This window comes from Clarias gariepinus, chromosome 7, assembly GCF_024256425.1.
Source record: "Clarias gariepinus isolate MV-2021 ecotype Netherlands chromosome 7, CGAR_prim_01v2, whole genome shotgun sequence".
In the NCBI taxonomy this organism is placed as follows: domain Eukaryota; kingdom Metazoa; phylum Chordata; class Actinopteri; order Siluriformes; family Clariidae; genus Clarias; species Clarias gariepinus.
This window is the reverse complement of record NC_071106.1, coordinates 8,667,064-8,682,313: the sequence shown is the minus strand read 5'-3', so window position 1 is coordinate 8,682,313 and position 15,250 is coordinate 8,667,064. Positions and strand designations below refer to the sequence as shown.

At 38.5% G+C, this 15,250-nt stretch overlaps 1 protein-coding gene across 1 annotated transcript; it reads left to right on the top strand.

Annotated features, from left to right (window-relative positions):
• Positions 1 to 101: 101 nt before the first annotated feature.
• LOC128527919 (semaphorin-7A-like) lies at positions 102 to 14,779 on the top strand. The gene is made up of 15 exons (XM_053500578.1): positions 102 to 290; positions 958 to 1,191; positions 1,796 to 1,944; positions 2,484 to 2,543; positions 2,766 to 2,864; positions 3,068 to 3,143; positions 4,272 to 4,373; positions 5,774 to 5,913; positions 6,658 to 6,836; positions 8,025 to 8,133; positions 8,218 to 8,413; positions 10,136 to 10,251; positions 11,115 to 11,275; positions 11,926 to 11,975; positions 12,669 to 14,779. The coding sequence occupies exons 2-15, from the start codon at positions 1,077 to 1,079 to the stop codon at positions 13,022 to 13,024; spliced, it is 1,908 nt and encodes a 635-aa protein (XP_053356553.1). The 5' UTR covers positions 102 to 290; positions 958 to 1,076; the 3' UTR covers positions 13,025 to 14,779.
• The last annotated feature ends 471 nt before the right edge of the window (positions 14,780 to 15,250 follow it).

Below are 15,250 nucleotides of genomic sequence, written 5' to 3'. Positions count from 1 at the left end.
GTAGGCAAGCATCAATGTTTTGAATTTGATGCAGCAGCTACAGGAAGCCAGTGCAGGGAGCGGAGGAGTGGGTGGTGTGGGAGAACTTGGGGAGGTTAAAAACGAGACGTGCTGCTGCATTCTGGATCAGTTGCAGAGGACGAATCGTGGACAGAGGCAGGCCTGCCAGGAGTGAGTTGCAGTAGTCCAGTCTTGAAATAACAAGGGACTGAACAAGCACCTGAGTAGCCTGTGAAGAAAGAAATGGGCGAATTCTTCTGATATTGTAAAGAAGAAATCGACAAAAGCGAGTAAGGTTAGCGATGTGTTGGAAAATGATAAATGATTGTCCACGGTTACCCCAGCGGGCGGTGGTTGTAGGAGTGATTTGGTTATAGTTAAGTTATAGTTAAGTTATAGTAGTTACAGTAAATGGCATTGTGGGTAACTGATAGTAAAATTTGTGCAAGCTTCTAGAAGCATATTATCTGTAAAAATTGTTACTTAAATAGTTTTTTTTTGATAAAAGCTTAAAAAGCCAAAAACTATGTAGTGTCCATAAATTCATATTGCAACATCTTAACAATTTTGACAATCTAAACTAGCCAAGTTCCACCTGAATGACAATTAAGATAATTGAAAGATTTTAAGAAAAAAAAAATGACAGATGATACATCAAATAATTTTTATGAAAAATGTATTTTACCAAATGTGTTTCTTTTGATCGAATAAAAAAATTTAAATGTGTATGCGTGTTTACAAAAGTAATGAAGCATGGATCGGAAGCTTTAAGTATAATGAAAATTCTTTCACCTATAGGTGAGGCACATTAAGTACCAGTAATACCCGACTTTCGTAAGCTTAATTTCAATAATTATCCCGTTCATGTATTGTTTAGTTTATTCCCTTTTCAATGGGATACTTTAAACCAGCCAAACGGGGAAAGACAGGTTTCCTGTTTTACGTTTTAAACTGCAGGGCGGATCTGGTCTTTCGTGCTTTCGTTTTCCAAGACGGCAGTCCGTTGGTGGACCTGTCGCGGGGTGTCCCGGAGTGTCCCGGAGTGTCCCCCTCCCGTCGTGTCCCTGTTTAGTCTGATGATGGCTCTCAGAGAAGATCACACGTTGCTTTTAGCTTTAATCTGGACCACATGTTCCAGCTTCACACTCGGGACTCATGAGTTAAAGGCGAGGATCAGAGTGAAGAGAGAAAGTAAGACATATAATGAGTCTAATTATAATCTCCTGTAAATAAGCTTTATTATTATTATTATTATTATTATTATTGTTGTTGTTGTTGTTGTTGTTGTTGTTATTATTGTTGTTGTTATTATTATTATTGTTGTTATTATTGTGTTTATTGATTTCATAATAGATTAACGCCTTGTTATCAGACACTGACTGTTTTTGCTCATATTCCCGCGTCATTGAACAATTTGATTGAGAGACGCGATTACATTAAAACTATTTATCATGACTACCAGATTTAAAGAACTCTTTTGCTTAATAAACTGCCTGCGTACTGCCTGCATACACTGTGCGTGTCTTAGACTTTCCTGACCAAAAGAAGATACCCGACTTATCTTGTGCATCTCGAGATCAGGATAAATGATCGTTCTCTGTCGCACGAAACAGGCAAAAAAAAAAAAGAAAAAAAGTGATAAAGTTTGATTTTTCACTGCATATGAAATGCATTTGTGATGGTCAAGTCAGAACAGTTGGAGAAAAAAAAGAAAAAAATAAAGCCAGGCGCGGCGATGAAAATGGTTCTTTGATTTACATCTCTCTTACTTTCTCTCTCTCTCTCTTTCTCTCAGATGGATCGTTTCTTAGTTTTGGCACATTGAGTGGACACAAGTTGAATAACCTGAAGCTGGTCCATGATCCCTACAGTAACAACATCTATGCAGGAGGTCCACATGGCCTGTACATGTTAAATCCAGGAGAAACTCCAGCACTGAAGAAGGTGAACTCTTTCCCAAGCATCTCATATCTCACATACTGTAATATCACATAACACACACTGCACATTATTTTAAAATTAATATTGGTAATAGTAATAATAATAATAATAATAATAATGAGACGAACATGAAAGAACAGACAATAAGACTAGATACCAGACAGTCTGAGATGGACTAAAAAAAAGGACAGAAGGACAACCTTAGCCCTAGTTCCTTTTCTTCTTTTTTCTTGTGCTTTGTCTTTTTATCCTTTGGGATATCCTTTGGGATTTATCCTTGTACAAAGACTGATAAACTTTGTCATTGTTTCATTCATTTTTTTTTATTACATACTGGGCGCATTATTTCATGGGGGTATTTTTCTACATTTAAATTCTCCAATAATTATGTTAAAATACAGCATTAAAACCTGCTTCACTTCCTGTTATAGTACATTTGCTATCAGTTTTTTTTGTTGCAATTTATGTTAAATTAAAAGAAAGAATACAATTTTAAATTCTTTAATGAGAATATTAAATAAAATGTTTTGCTTTATGGACAGGTCTCCGTACCAATATTTAAACCAGAATGTTGTGGCGGAATGCCAGAATGCATCTCTAGTGTAAGTTTCACACACACACACACACACATTGTATGATGATTTATGCTATGCAATTTATATAGTCCAATGTTTATTAGAATTTTAAATAATGCACAAGTGTTGAAAGTATTGTTTTATTCTTGTTCCTGCTCTGCCCTGTGATAATTAAGGACATTGGGTTTCAGGCTTGGTTTGTGATGAAGCATAAAAGAGATTTAAAAAATATATGTTTTTGATCCTCAGGATTGTGGATACAAAATCTCTCTGCTGAAAGAAGGGAGGAATTTAAATCCACTGTTCATGTGTGGAACCAGGGACAAACGTACAAAGTGCTGTGATGTGGTATGTTTATGTTTTTTGCTTTAAGTGCTCTTCAAGTACAAGGACGCAGTGTGTACATAATGATGCACTACGTACTGTACTTTGTAGGTCCTTAGACCTAGCGAGGCTTACTGCATTTATTATAAACTTTATTTTATATTGTACAGGAAAGAAAACAACTTGTGAATGATTTATAAATGACAGTATATATTTTGTCATGTCAGAACTCAGAGCACAATGCCACTGGCTGCTTCGAACTGATTAATCCAACACAAATCACACAGCCGTCCTTGCACGTTGGTAAGAAATCATTCAAACCTACATTACATTTATTCACAGGTCAAGCTGCATATTCTTGTTTTATTCATTCATGGGAGACAAAGTACCATTGTAAGCTACTGTGTTGAATGTACATTACTGTACATGCATTTAGCTTCAGAATTATTGCCACACTTTGGGATTACAGTCCCCTAACCTGCTCCTGTGTCCATGTGGAGGGATTTTGTTCGGAGAAGTGCGCTCAGATTCCCTGCTCAAACATTATGAGGCTCAGTAAAGAACATTTACAAAAGAGAATGAGCATGCATTTACTTTTCCTTTATTTTCCTTTATTACTTACTTCTTTCATACTTAATAAACTAAGCTAGTTTCAGAATACTGAATTGAATATTAATGATCTAGAGGCAGGAACGTGTCCAGTGATTCACACAGCCAGTGATCTGCTTCCTGGAACGTCTTGTTTTGTTGTGGAGAGAGCGCGTGGTGTTAGCACGCTGGATGATTGTACACACAGCCCTTATGCAGGGTGTCAAAGGGGAGGCTGTGTGGGTGTAAGCTGCAGAAGTGCTTGTGCAAACTTTTTGGGGAAAGTTTCCTGTTGGGAGATAACGATAAATGAACACAAACACAAACATGAACTCAAATCCCGTGCTTTCTCGAGACAGGGCTTGTCTCAGTTCCTGTTCTTTTTTTCTTTATTTCTTTCTTCTCTTTTCTTTTCACTTGGGCTTTTCTTTTGTTTCTCCTTTCTTTTCTCTTATACCAGAGCAACTCTCCACAGCCTGGTGTTTTCTAAATGTCAGCACGTCTACTGCTTTGTCTTGGGGACCTACTGTACTGTATATAGACTTGCATTCAAGTGTCATGCGTTGTCCTTAACTGCATTCAAGGAAGTGTGGCCAAGTGACAGCATGAGAAGGCGGTGGCGGGTTTGCCAGACTGGAAACCCGTGGAGCAGCTGACCGTGGGTTTGCCTATCGCGAGACCTGTGACATTACACTTCCAAAGTTTAATTGTAATGAGTAATTGTGGTGTTAATCATTAATATCACAGCATGTGGCCTTTTTGACCTTTGTAACATGGCTAGTACAGCTGGTGAATTCTTTATGTGTACCCTGTGCTGATGTGTGTTAGTGGTGTGTATTCCAGGTGATTCTCTATATTACACCGTCTCCACCGAGGACCACGGTCAGCCAGGCCTCTACAGATCTTCCATGGGTAAATTCACCTGGCCACCGCCGAGAACAACCGGTGAGACAGACACGCTGCATGCAGTAAACCATTCTCATAACTACAGATTTTTAAAGAACCAGACTCAGTAGAGGATTTACAGTCTGTGTGCAGAGTTTAGCTGATTTAAATAAGCGGTCAAACACAGAGGAACATCAGGGACAACACAGCTGAAAATTTTCACAACTCAAATAATTGACAAGACTTCAACGAGCTGCATAAATTGTACTGTATGTCTACAATGCATGTAGGTTCCCCTTGTATCAATGGGGCAGCTCTAGCCCCTTTAAGTATGACTGATGAAGGGGTCAGAATCGAACTAGGATATGAGCTAAGAAATGCCCCACATCTCCTTTTTAAAGCACGGACCAAGCCCTTGGTCCCTATGGTGATTATTTCTCACAATTCGTGCCAGATTTAGCAGCTTACCTACCAGGTAAGCTCTTTGGCGTGAGTGACTGCTATAGCAAGCAACCCAAAAAGCAAACAGGAAATGAAAAAAAGCATGGTCTACCCCAAAATAAAACAACACGCAAGAGAGAATAAGACTATTAAGGACAAAAACATTGTATGAGTGAAAACCCATGTTGGGTGTAACGCGTTAAAAAGTTACTTTATTGATGTAACAAGTAATCTAACGCGTTACTGTAGGTCCACCATTTAAGTACTCAGTTATTTAGTTATTTTTTTCAAAAACGTAGTCCAGACAATTTATGTAATCCGTAAGCCAGACGTTATTCAGACAATTTATGTAATCCGTAAGCCAGACAGCATACATTTCCAATCCATCATTGTGTGTGTGAAAGTCGTCCTACAAACCCCGCCCTCTGATAAGACCGTTATTCCTGCTGTTATACCCCTATCTCACCTATGCAGTTTGACAACGTGAAGACCGACGCGTGGAAATATGGAAACCCTAATCACAGCACCAAAACTCGCGGTGAATTATGATGTATAAACCGTACTTACGGCCACCGCACCAAACCGCGTAGGTGGGATAGGGGTATTAGTAGTTAACAGATTATGGACCAGACTTCGCTGAGTGATGATGGTAGAATAATTATAAAGGTCTTGACTAAAACAACATGCATGAGGAATCACAAAGGAGTTTTCATTTTCTGCAATGGAAAAGTACTCGAACTAGTTACTTTTATCAGAACGTAACCCTGTAATGTAATGGATTACTTTTTTAAGACAGCAATTTTGTAATGTAATTAGTTACTTTAAAAAGTAACATTCCCCAACATGTGAACAACACGTGATCAACACGTGCAAAAATCAAACCAACATTGACTAAAATCTTATCCTACATTAATGACATAAACAGAAAACAGGAATTATTTTATACACAACTAATTAGGCTTCTGAAAAACTTAACCTCTAATACTATCTTGAAAGGGACTTTGTTGTTTTCATTTCAGAGCAGAGGTATGTAACAATCTTTGGAAATCAAGGCAGTGAGTTGCTGGATGGAAAAGTGTACTCCTTCTACATGGAGCAGAACCAGAACCAGGACCCGGAGACACCCGTCTGGATCCCCCGGGTTTCTCAGATCTGCACGGTGAGCAGTATGGCGTGTTGTGTTTTGATGGAATATTATTTCTACAATTTTGTTTTTATTTACATTCTGCCTTTATAGAGAGCAGTAATTTTTTTTTATTAACAACTAATAATAGATCCGGTGTTGTGAGATGGCCTTGTTATGAACATGAGACTTAGACTAATCAGCCTAACATTAAAGCCTGTGTATTATATTATACTGTAGATACAGTGCATCCGGAAAGTATTCACAGCGCATCACAGCAGAGTGGCCAGAGAGACTTATCAGACCTGAGAATTTTGTTTCTCATGGTCTGAGAGTCCTTCAGGTGCCTTTTGGTAAACTCCAGGCGGGCTTCCATCTGGCCACTCTACCATATATGCCTGATAAAAACTTGTGTCATTATGTCATTATAAAAAAATGTTTTTATTATGGGGTGTTGTGTGTAGAATTCTGAGTAAAACAAATTAATTGAATCCATTTTAGAATAAGGCTGTTACATACTGTATACTTATAATATATTATACTGTATTATGTAGTGTATTTTGTCTATATTGTACACTAAAGGCTCTGGCCAATTAATTTTTCTAAACAGTAGTAACATATACAGTACAGTCCACAGAAAAATATATATGTATCAATCAAAGTTTTGATATTTAATTGTCAATAGTGGGTAAACTGTAATAATGCATGTTGCGTAGATTCCGTGCACCTGACCAGCACCTGCTCTGCCCAGTCTAAACTCTTACCTCCATCTGTTCTTAGGCGGATCAAGGTGGCAGCAAATCAGTGCTGCAGTACCGCTGGACGTCCATGCTGACCGCACGCCTGTTTTGCGGAGATGAGAAGAGACATCTCTCGTATACAGAGCTCCTGGACATTGTTGTGCTGGAAGATGGAGAATGGAAAAACACCATAATTTATGGCCTTTTTAAAAACGCCTAGTGAGATAATGCAGTCAAAGTCAAACTGGGACTTTCACTCACGCACCGTTGGGGGCGGCTCTGATCTGCACACAAGCTTGGCTTAGGTTTTACACCAGATGCCGTTCCTGACACAACCCTCCTATTTTATCCAGGCATGGGACCAGCACTGTATCCAGTGGCTGAGATTTAGGCATTAGCCAGGAAATGAACCCAGGCCTTCCGCATGGCAGACGAGAAATCTACTACTAAACCTGTTAGGCTTACCACTAAGCCACTTCACTATTTGGAAGTGAGCTGAAGTGCGTGCTTCAGGTTTAAATGCTAATTCAGCAGTCTGTCTGTTTACAATTAATGTGGAAGTTAAAAGTCAACCTTGTGTTTCCATCAGCTGTTTCTGGTCCCTTTGACATGTTGACAGTCTGTGGTCTTACAATTCACGCAATCAATCATGTTCACGTGCTCTTATGCCACACTTCCAATTTCTTATGCTTTAATATTCAAAACAATTCTCTGTGGAAGATACAAGCTAAATCATCGAGCTCCAGTCTCTTTGGTGAATCGGCGATGAACGTTTTTTATTCTAAAGTCAAAACAATACTAAGGTTTAGTGAGGCTGAAGCGCACCGGTACGAGGCTCTGCCTAAGATAATCTACATGTCTTTGGAGTGCAGGAGGAAACCCACCAAGCACTGGGAAAACATGCAAACTCCCTGCACACAGTCCCGAGGTGGTAATCAAACCCGGACCCTGAAGGTGCAAGGCGACAATGCTAACCACTATAAGTCATATAAATATAAACAGTGACCCATTGTTTTGTGTATGAATAAACTTAATGCAAATACTGTATGTAAATTATTTTATTGCCCTGAGGGCCATCATAGTTTTGGGGTTGGGGTTGTGACCGACTACCCAGGGCCCCAATGACATGTGCGCGTGATATACAGAATATACAGCTAAAATATACAGAACCTGAACCATGCAGGGTAAGGTGTATGGTTAGTGTTAGACAAAATGCCTGGGCACGCGTACTATGGGGGCGTCATGTGCGTATAAAAAACAGAACCAATGACTGTATTTTAAGAATCTTACTCAAAGTTTTTTGAAAAGTTGGCAGCTATTATTTAATGGAGGTAAACATAGTGTGTGCATGTGTGTGTGCATAAAGCCAAGAATGCTGATCTTTCTATCTTTGTGTCCCTCCCATAGCACTCTGAGGGCCGTGTGTTTTTACAAAATGTCCGACATTATTAACGTTTTTGCGAGCAACAATATCAAAGACCAAACTGAGACTTTTTCTTCACCAAGTCCTGGAGAGGTACAGTACCATTCAGTTAAACAGAAATAAACCACGTCTTTATCTCTCCCCCTTTCTTAAATGAGTTATAACTGTGTTTTACAGTGTGTAGAAAACAGTCGAACGTTATCACCAAGCTTACTAAAGTTTATGGAAAAGCATCCTGAGATGAGCCAGTGGATTAAACCTGCCCAGGCCCCTCTGTTGTTCATGCACCATCACTACACACACCTGCAGGTGGACAGAGTGGAGAGCAGGACGTCAGGAAATAGCCATCATGTTGTTCTCTTTATGGCTCTAGGTGAGTGGGTTTCTGTTCATATCTCTTGAACTTTTCCACATTTTTTTTTACAAACATAAATGTAATTTATTGGGATTTTATTTGATAGACCAACACAAAGTGACACATAATTGGGAAGTGAAAGGAAAATGATAAATGGTTTTCAAAATAAAAAAAAATAAAAAAAGTGTGGCATGGCCTGAATAGAACCACCTTTCGCTGCAATTACGGCTGCAAGGGTTTTAAGGTATGTCTCTACCAGCTTCGCACATCTAGAAAGTAAAATTTTTGCCCACTTTTTTTTTGCAAAATGACTCAAGCTCAGTCAGATTGGATGGGGAGCGTCTGTGAACGGCAATTCTCAAGTCGAGCCCCAGATTTTCAATTGGATTTAGGTCTTGATTTTGACTGGGCCATTCTAACACATGAATATGCTTTAATCTAAACTACTTCATTGTAGCTTTGGCTGTATGTTTAGTGTTGTTGTCTTGCTGGAAGCTGAACCTCCGACCCAGTCTCATGTCTTTTGCAGACTCTAAGAGGTTCTCTTTTAAAATTGCCCTGTATTGGCCTCCACTAATCTTTGTATCAACTCTGACCAGCTTCCATGTCCCTGCTGAAGAGAAGCATCCCCACAACAGAATGCTGCCACCACCATGCACAGTGTTAGGTTTCCACCACACATAGTGTTTTGCATTTACTATAGGCCAAAAAGTTCATTTTGGTTCCATATTTGCTGCGTCCCCCACATGACTTGTGGCAAACGGCAAACAGGACTTCTTATAGCTTTCTTTCAACCATATTTCTTCTTGCCACTCTTCCATAAAAGCCAGATTTGTGGAGTGCACAACTAATAGTTGTCCTGTGGACAGATTCTCCCACATAAATTGCAGTGGATCTCTGCAGCTCCTCCAGAGTTTCCATGGACGTCTTGGCTGCCTAACTGATTAATTGCCCAACCTGTCAGTTTGACTGGACGGCCATGTCTTGGAAGGGTTGCAACTGTGCCATACTCTTTCCATTTTCAGATTTTTCGGTTTTGGGATTAAATCTCACCTGTAGTCTGTGTGTGGAGTTTCCATGTTCTCCCTGTGCTTGGTGAGCTTTCTTTGGATACTCAGGTTTCCTCCCACAGTTGAAATGGCTAATTGGAATTGCCCATAGTGTATTACATTTAGCCTAAATGTTGGCAGACGCTCTTATTCAGAGCGACTTACATTTTTATCTTATTACACATCTGAGCAGTTGAGGGTTAAGGGCCTTGCTCAAGAGCCCAACAGTGGCAACCTGGTGGTTGTGGGGTTTGAACCTAGGATCTTCCGAACCGTAGTCCAATGCCTTAACCACTGAGCTACCCCTGGCCCCAGCACAGTATTAATGTGCGCCTTTCCCCTGCATTGAGTTTGTACCCTATACAGGGTGTACCCTAACTTGTGTTGTGAGACTATCGTGAGATAATCTCCAGGCATCTTGCAACCCTACACAGGATAAGCCATATGGTTCTGGGGAAATTATCCATCAGGACGATTCATACAGTATTTGTTTTTTGTGAAAATTTTGCAGTGTTTGGGCTTTTGGAGCCATTGGCAGACATACAGTAATTTGGGCTTTGTGGAATTAAAGGTTAATGTTCATTTATTTGGGGATACTGTATGTATAATTGTTGTAAAATTAAATATTTAAACACACTAAATAAGTCAATACTGTAAGTCAGGAAATATGTGAATTGATTTCTTTTTCTAGAGAATGGCAACATCCATAAAATTCTGGAGCAGGATGGTGACCCCTTCATCATTGCAGAGTACGAGCCCTTTAAATCCAAGACCCACATCTCCAGCATGCTGCTCAACAATAAAACAGTAAGCGTTTCTTTTCCCCCAATATTATACTATATGATATTTTCCTGTAATAAAACCTATTAAGTTATAATTAGTTCCATTGCCTGGCCAAAAGAAGAAAAAAAAAAATCACACACTCCAAGATGTCATTGACCGAATTTAAGTTGATAATTGATGCAGGACAATGATTCCTCATGCTCCCAAAATCCTAGATTATGCCAGTTCCTTCGAGGAATTAAAACTCCATTGATGCGATACCCTGGTCTTTCAGGTCATAAGCTGACTTTTGCCACATAACAGTGCTGAGTCTAGACCTGAGCAACTGAAGCAAACCCAGATCATAACACTGCCTCCAGAGGCTTGTACAATGGCCACTATGCATGATGGGTGCATCGCTTCCTGCTTCTGTCCTTCTTACCCTGATGCTTCCATCACTCTGGAATAGGCTCAATTCTCCAAAGTCTAATCATTATGTTAACTACCAAATTTAAGTGTTTTTTATTAGTCTCACTAACAAGTGGTTTTCTAATTGACACACACAGCTGTTTAGTCCCAGTCCTCTGAGTTCTGTCACATTGTGCATGTGAAAATGATCCTACTTTCAGAGGGCCATGGCACCAGTGGGAAAGTTCATTTTAAAGGACGGTAGAGACCAGAATGAGTGCCTAAACCTGATTAATGAGACTTGCAAATTTGTCTTATACTGATATTGGCAATCATTTTACAGGGTCAGACTAAGAATGCCTCAATGTCTCATGTCTCAGAGTGTCTTTCACTTCTGTACCAAGCACTGACTCAGTTGCTGTTAAAGCAGAACTGTGTTTCTTCAGACATGTTCTTCCTGTGCCTTCAGTATATATTTTTAGTTCTGTATAATACCTTAGCGTTTCTTCATGCAAAAAAAGCTGTTTGTGAGCTCCAGCAGCGATGTGATCCAGATCGACCCGTACAACTGCAGCATGTACGGTAATGACTGCGGCTCGTGTGTGATGGCCCGAGACCCGTACTGCGGCTGGGACTTGGAGAAGTGTTCAGCTAACAAAAGGTACATGCTGAAACTCACTCAGATTTTTTTTCTGTTGACATTTAAATTGGTTTCAAGAAGTATATATCTAAATAAAAAAACAGTGTAGGGCAGCTGCAGCATTGTGGCATTTAGTGTCCAGGTGTTTGAACCCTTTAACACACCATAAGCAGGACATGCAATACAGAGCTTTTATACGTAGGTGGTACTTGAATAAGCTTCGTTAGGTTTATGCATGCAGTATGTCTGACACGGATTTTAAAACCATACGCCCGTATTATGTATGAGTTGAATTTTAGAATTGTGTCTTGAGCTGAAGTTGCAATAATGCTTACTCCTGGGAAGATCAATGACTCTTTACGGGTGATTATTTGTAAATAATCACCCGTAAATATATAATGGTGAAATTGTAATTGTTTGAAGTCATGAGTGATGTCCCTTATTTTTTGGCACGATATTTATTAAATAAAACTGCACCGTATCAATGTTTCTTCTTTCAATAACCTCTTATTTTTTTATTGGTTTATTAGTAGTTCTAGATTAAATTCTCTGAATTAGCTGTTACTATAGAAACGATGATGAGCACATTCATATGAACCTGAGATTGCAACTGATGTCATGTAGACTGTCCCAGTCTGAAGTCTAATTATTTATTTTATTTATTATTATAGATCATTAATTCAAGACGTGACCCATGGAAACCACTGTGTATGTGACAATGGTAAGTTGTGTTTGTGTGTGTGAGCGGATTTGCATGATAACTTAATGCTTTCTACGTTACACTGTTGCTAACTGTGTTTTTTTTTTGTTTTTAGAATGTTTATTTCTGCTTGTATTATTTTTTGACCAGTGGTGGCCAAAAGTATTAGGCCAACATCTGCCACATCTGCCATGTATTGTATTATAGTTCTCCCTGTCCACAAAAGAGGTGCCATGGAAAAAGTATTTGTCCCTTTTCTGTTCTTTTTTTTTTTTTTTGCATATTGGCATTCAGGTAAAATATTTATTTGTCACACAACAATTATGCAAAGAATAGTGGGCCAAAATTCATCCACAGTGACGTGAAAGACCCATTGCCAGATATCGCAAAGTTATTAATTATTGTTATTGCCACCAAGGTGGCACATACAGTTATTTGTGTTAGGGGGCAATTACTTTTTTAAATAGGGCCTGGTAGGTTTGACTATTTTTCCCCTTAATAAATCTAATCATCTTGTGTTATATTTTGTGTAATATAAAAATGTGTTCGATGACCTTAATTATTTACGTGTGACAAATATGCAAAGAAATATAAAAAAAAACAAGGTATTATTTTCCATCAAATAATGAGATGACAATAACATGAGGATGAGGATTTAGAACAAAGTTTTAATCTCGTCTCATCTTTAATACTGTCCCTGCGCGTCTTTTACAGATGTCCCCACAACCGATGAGTTCCGTGACAATAGAGACTCTCCCATTAGCGTGTCTCAAGACTCTAAATTCTACCTTAAATGCCCCAAGGAATCCCAGCATGCCTTATACACTTGGGACCACCAGGGCAGGACGATGCCGTGTGTCTCAACTGATCAGGACTGCCTTTTACTGATCGACAGCATGAGCCAGAGGGACGAGGGAGTTTATACATGCATCGCTACAGAGAACGGATATGAGAGAACGATCATACGTCACGAGCTGCAGATGAACACTGCCTCGGAGACAAGAGCGACTAATGTAGCTTTAGCAGGCATTCTGTTCCTGATCTCTGAGATCTGCAAGCGCTGTGTGTGATGCTGAATTTCCGTGTAGTAACTTATGTTTTTTGATGGAGTAAAACAAGCAAAGAGAATAGGAAAAACAACAACAACAACAACAACAAGCAAATTGAATGATGTCCAGCACCATACTGGTCCTCGATATGCAGTATCGTTGACACAGTGCTCCTAGTGGCTGATGCCAATACAGCCTCCTATGTTTTAGTAAATTAAACCTGTTTACAATGCTGAATGTTCATCTTCCTGTACACAGAAGTATACACCATAAGGTGTAAAAATTGCAAGATTTATCTTAGCAACTGACCCACATTTTCCTGATAAATACAGTAAAATTATGCCATATGTTTTTCCATCCCATGGGACTTAGAAAAGAAGTAAGTGTGACCTAAAACCATTTTAAATCATGAATCACAAAGAGAGGTTTTAGCTGAATTTCAACATATTAATTAGGGCAGCAACAACGAATCGATAAAATCGATAAAAATCGATTACTAAAATAGTTGGCAACGAATTTCATAATCGATTCGTTGTGTCGTGCGACGTGGAGACATTTAATTATTTAAAAAAATACAAAAAATACAAGCCGAGGTAGGAGAAAGATACATGGCGGCGGATGCTGGGTCCCAGTGCGCGTTTCTTACTGGTATGATCAACATCCGTGTAAAACATTTTTTTTTTGTGTGTCTGTAAGCGTGTGTGTACAGTGCGCGTGTACAGCAAAACACGCATATAGACAAGTCTCATTAGAGACGTTAATTTTCTGTCTCTGCTCAAGACTTAGCCTGCTGTGTCTGTGTGGGTATGTGTGTCTGTGTGCGCGCGTCATTGTTATGCCCTAAAATGCCCCTCTGCCATGGATTGCCCCCCTCAGCATAATCGCTATTAAATATTGTATTAGAACATAAATTCATAGGTTAATGGTTTACAAATTACAAATTGCATGAGACAATAAATTAAACTAAGAAATATAAAAATAAATATGTTGTATATGAAAAATATTAATATTATTTTTTTCATATACATGTATACTTTTATATTGTTTATTTTATAATAAATTAGTTTCGTCTAATTTTTTATCATAAACAATATTTATTTTTATTATATATAAATGTTTATTTGACAAACCCCTGAAAAATAAATGTGCCACAAAATAAACATTATACAAGAATTTGTATTAATGGTCTTGACAGCTGTCACGTGCCTAGATGTTATTATAATAGTAATATCATATTTGATGATAATAGACCTATGAATTTATATTGTAATATAATATTTGATAGCGATTATGTAGGTGGGGCAATCCATGGCAGAGGGACATGTTGGCGCATAACACCGGAACGAATTATGCTCGTACTCCAAGGTTCCACTGTATATATTTGGCAGATGTAAAGCATACATGTCTATGTTTTTTGTGTTAGTCCATTTTTTTTATTTTTTATTATTACTATAACAGCTTAAGGAGCAATATGTTTTTGGATTTTCTAAAGATTTTAGTTCTGTTTTGAATAAAGGGTTGGAAAGAAACTATTTTCTCAGTTTTCTGTTGCTTATCCAATTAATCGGGAGAAAAATAATAGACCGACTAATCGATTATTAAAATAAACGTTAGTTGCAGCCCTAATATTAATGCTTTTTTTAATTATTAAAGATCAATGCTAAGATTTGTCATACTGTGCACTTTTAATGGGATTAATTCAACAAATAGATGTATTGATACATTCATAAACTCTAATTTCACTTTGTTTGTACGTGATAAAGTCGTCTATCTATCTGTTCCTGTACGTTTGCTTACTTAAAAGTTGTGCAGTAGGTCTGCCACCAAGGTGCCATGCTCTAACTTGTTTAACACATATAGGTGTAAACATCAAGATATCTATTATCTAATATTCATCGTTTGATCTTAAACACAAATGTGTTCAATGTATAAAAAAAAAAATTAAAAAAAGCTGCGTTGATGTTTCAGTACTTTTGGATTGATCTGTAGTTCACGTGGCTGTGATTGGGGAAATATGGATTGCTCAAGAGTGCTGATGCCACAGTTTTGAGTTTCTACTGCAGTCTCTTAGTTTTAAAGAAAAGTTCAGTTCTTGAATTTTACACTGGTGTTGATTTCACCACTGGGAAATTCACAAATGGGAAATTTGAGACACAAATTTCCAAATGGGGCCAAGGAGGAGAGGTCAAAGTGAGGAGATTTGCGGGAGCCATTGGGTCTAAACAACATAACTTCGGTCTTTTCCTC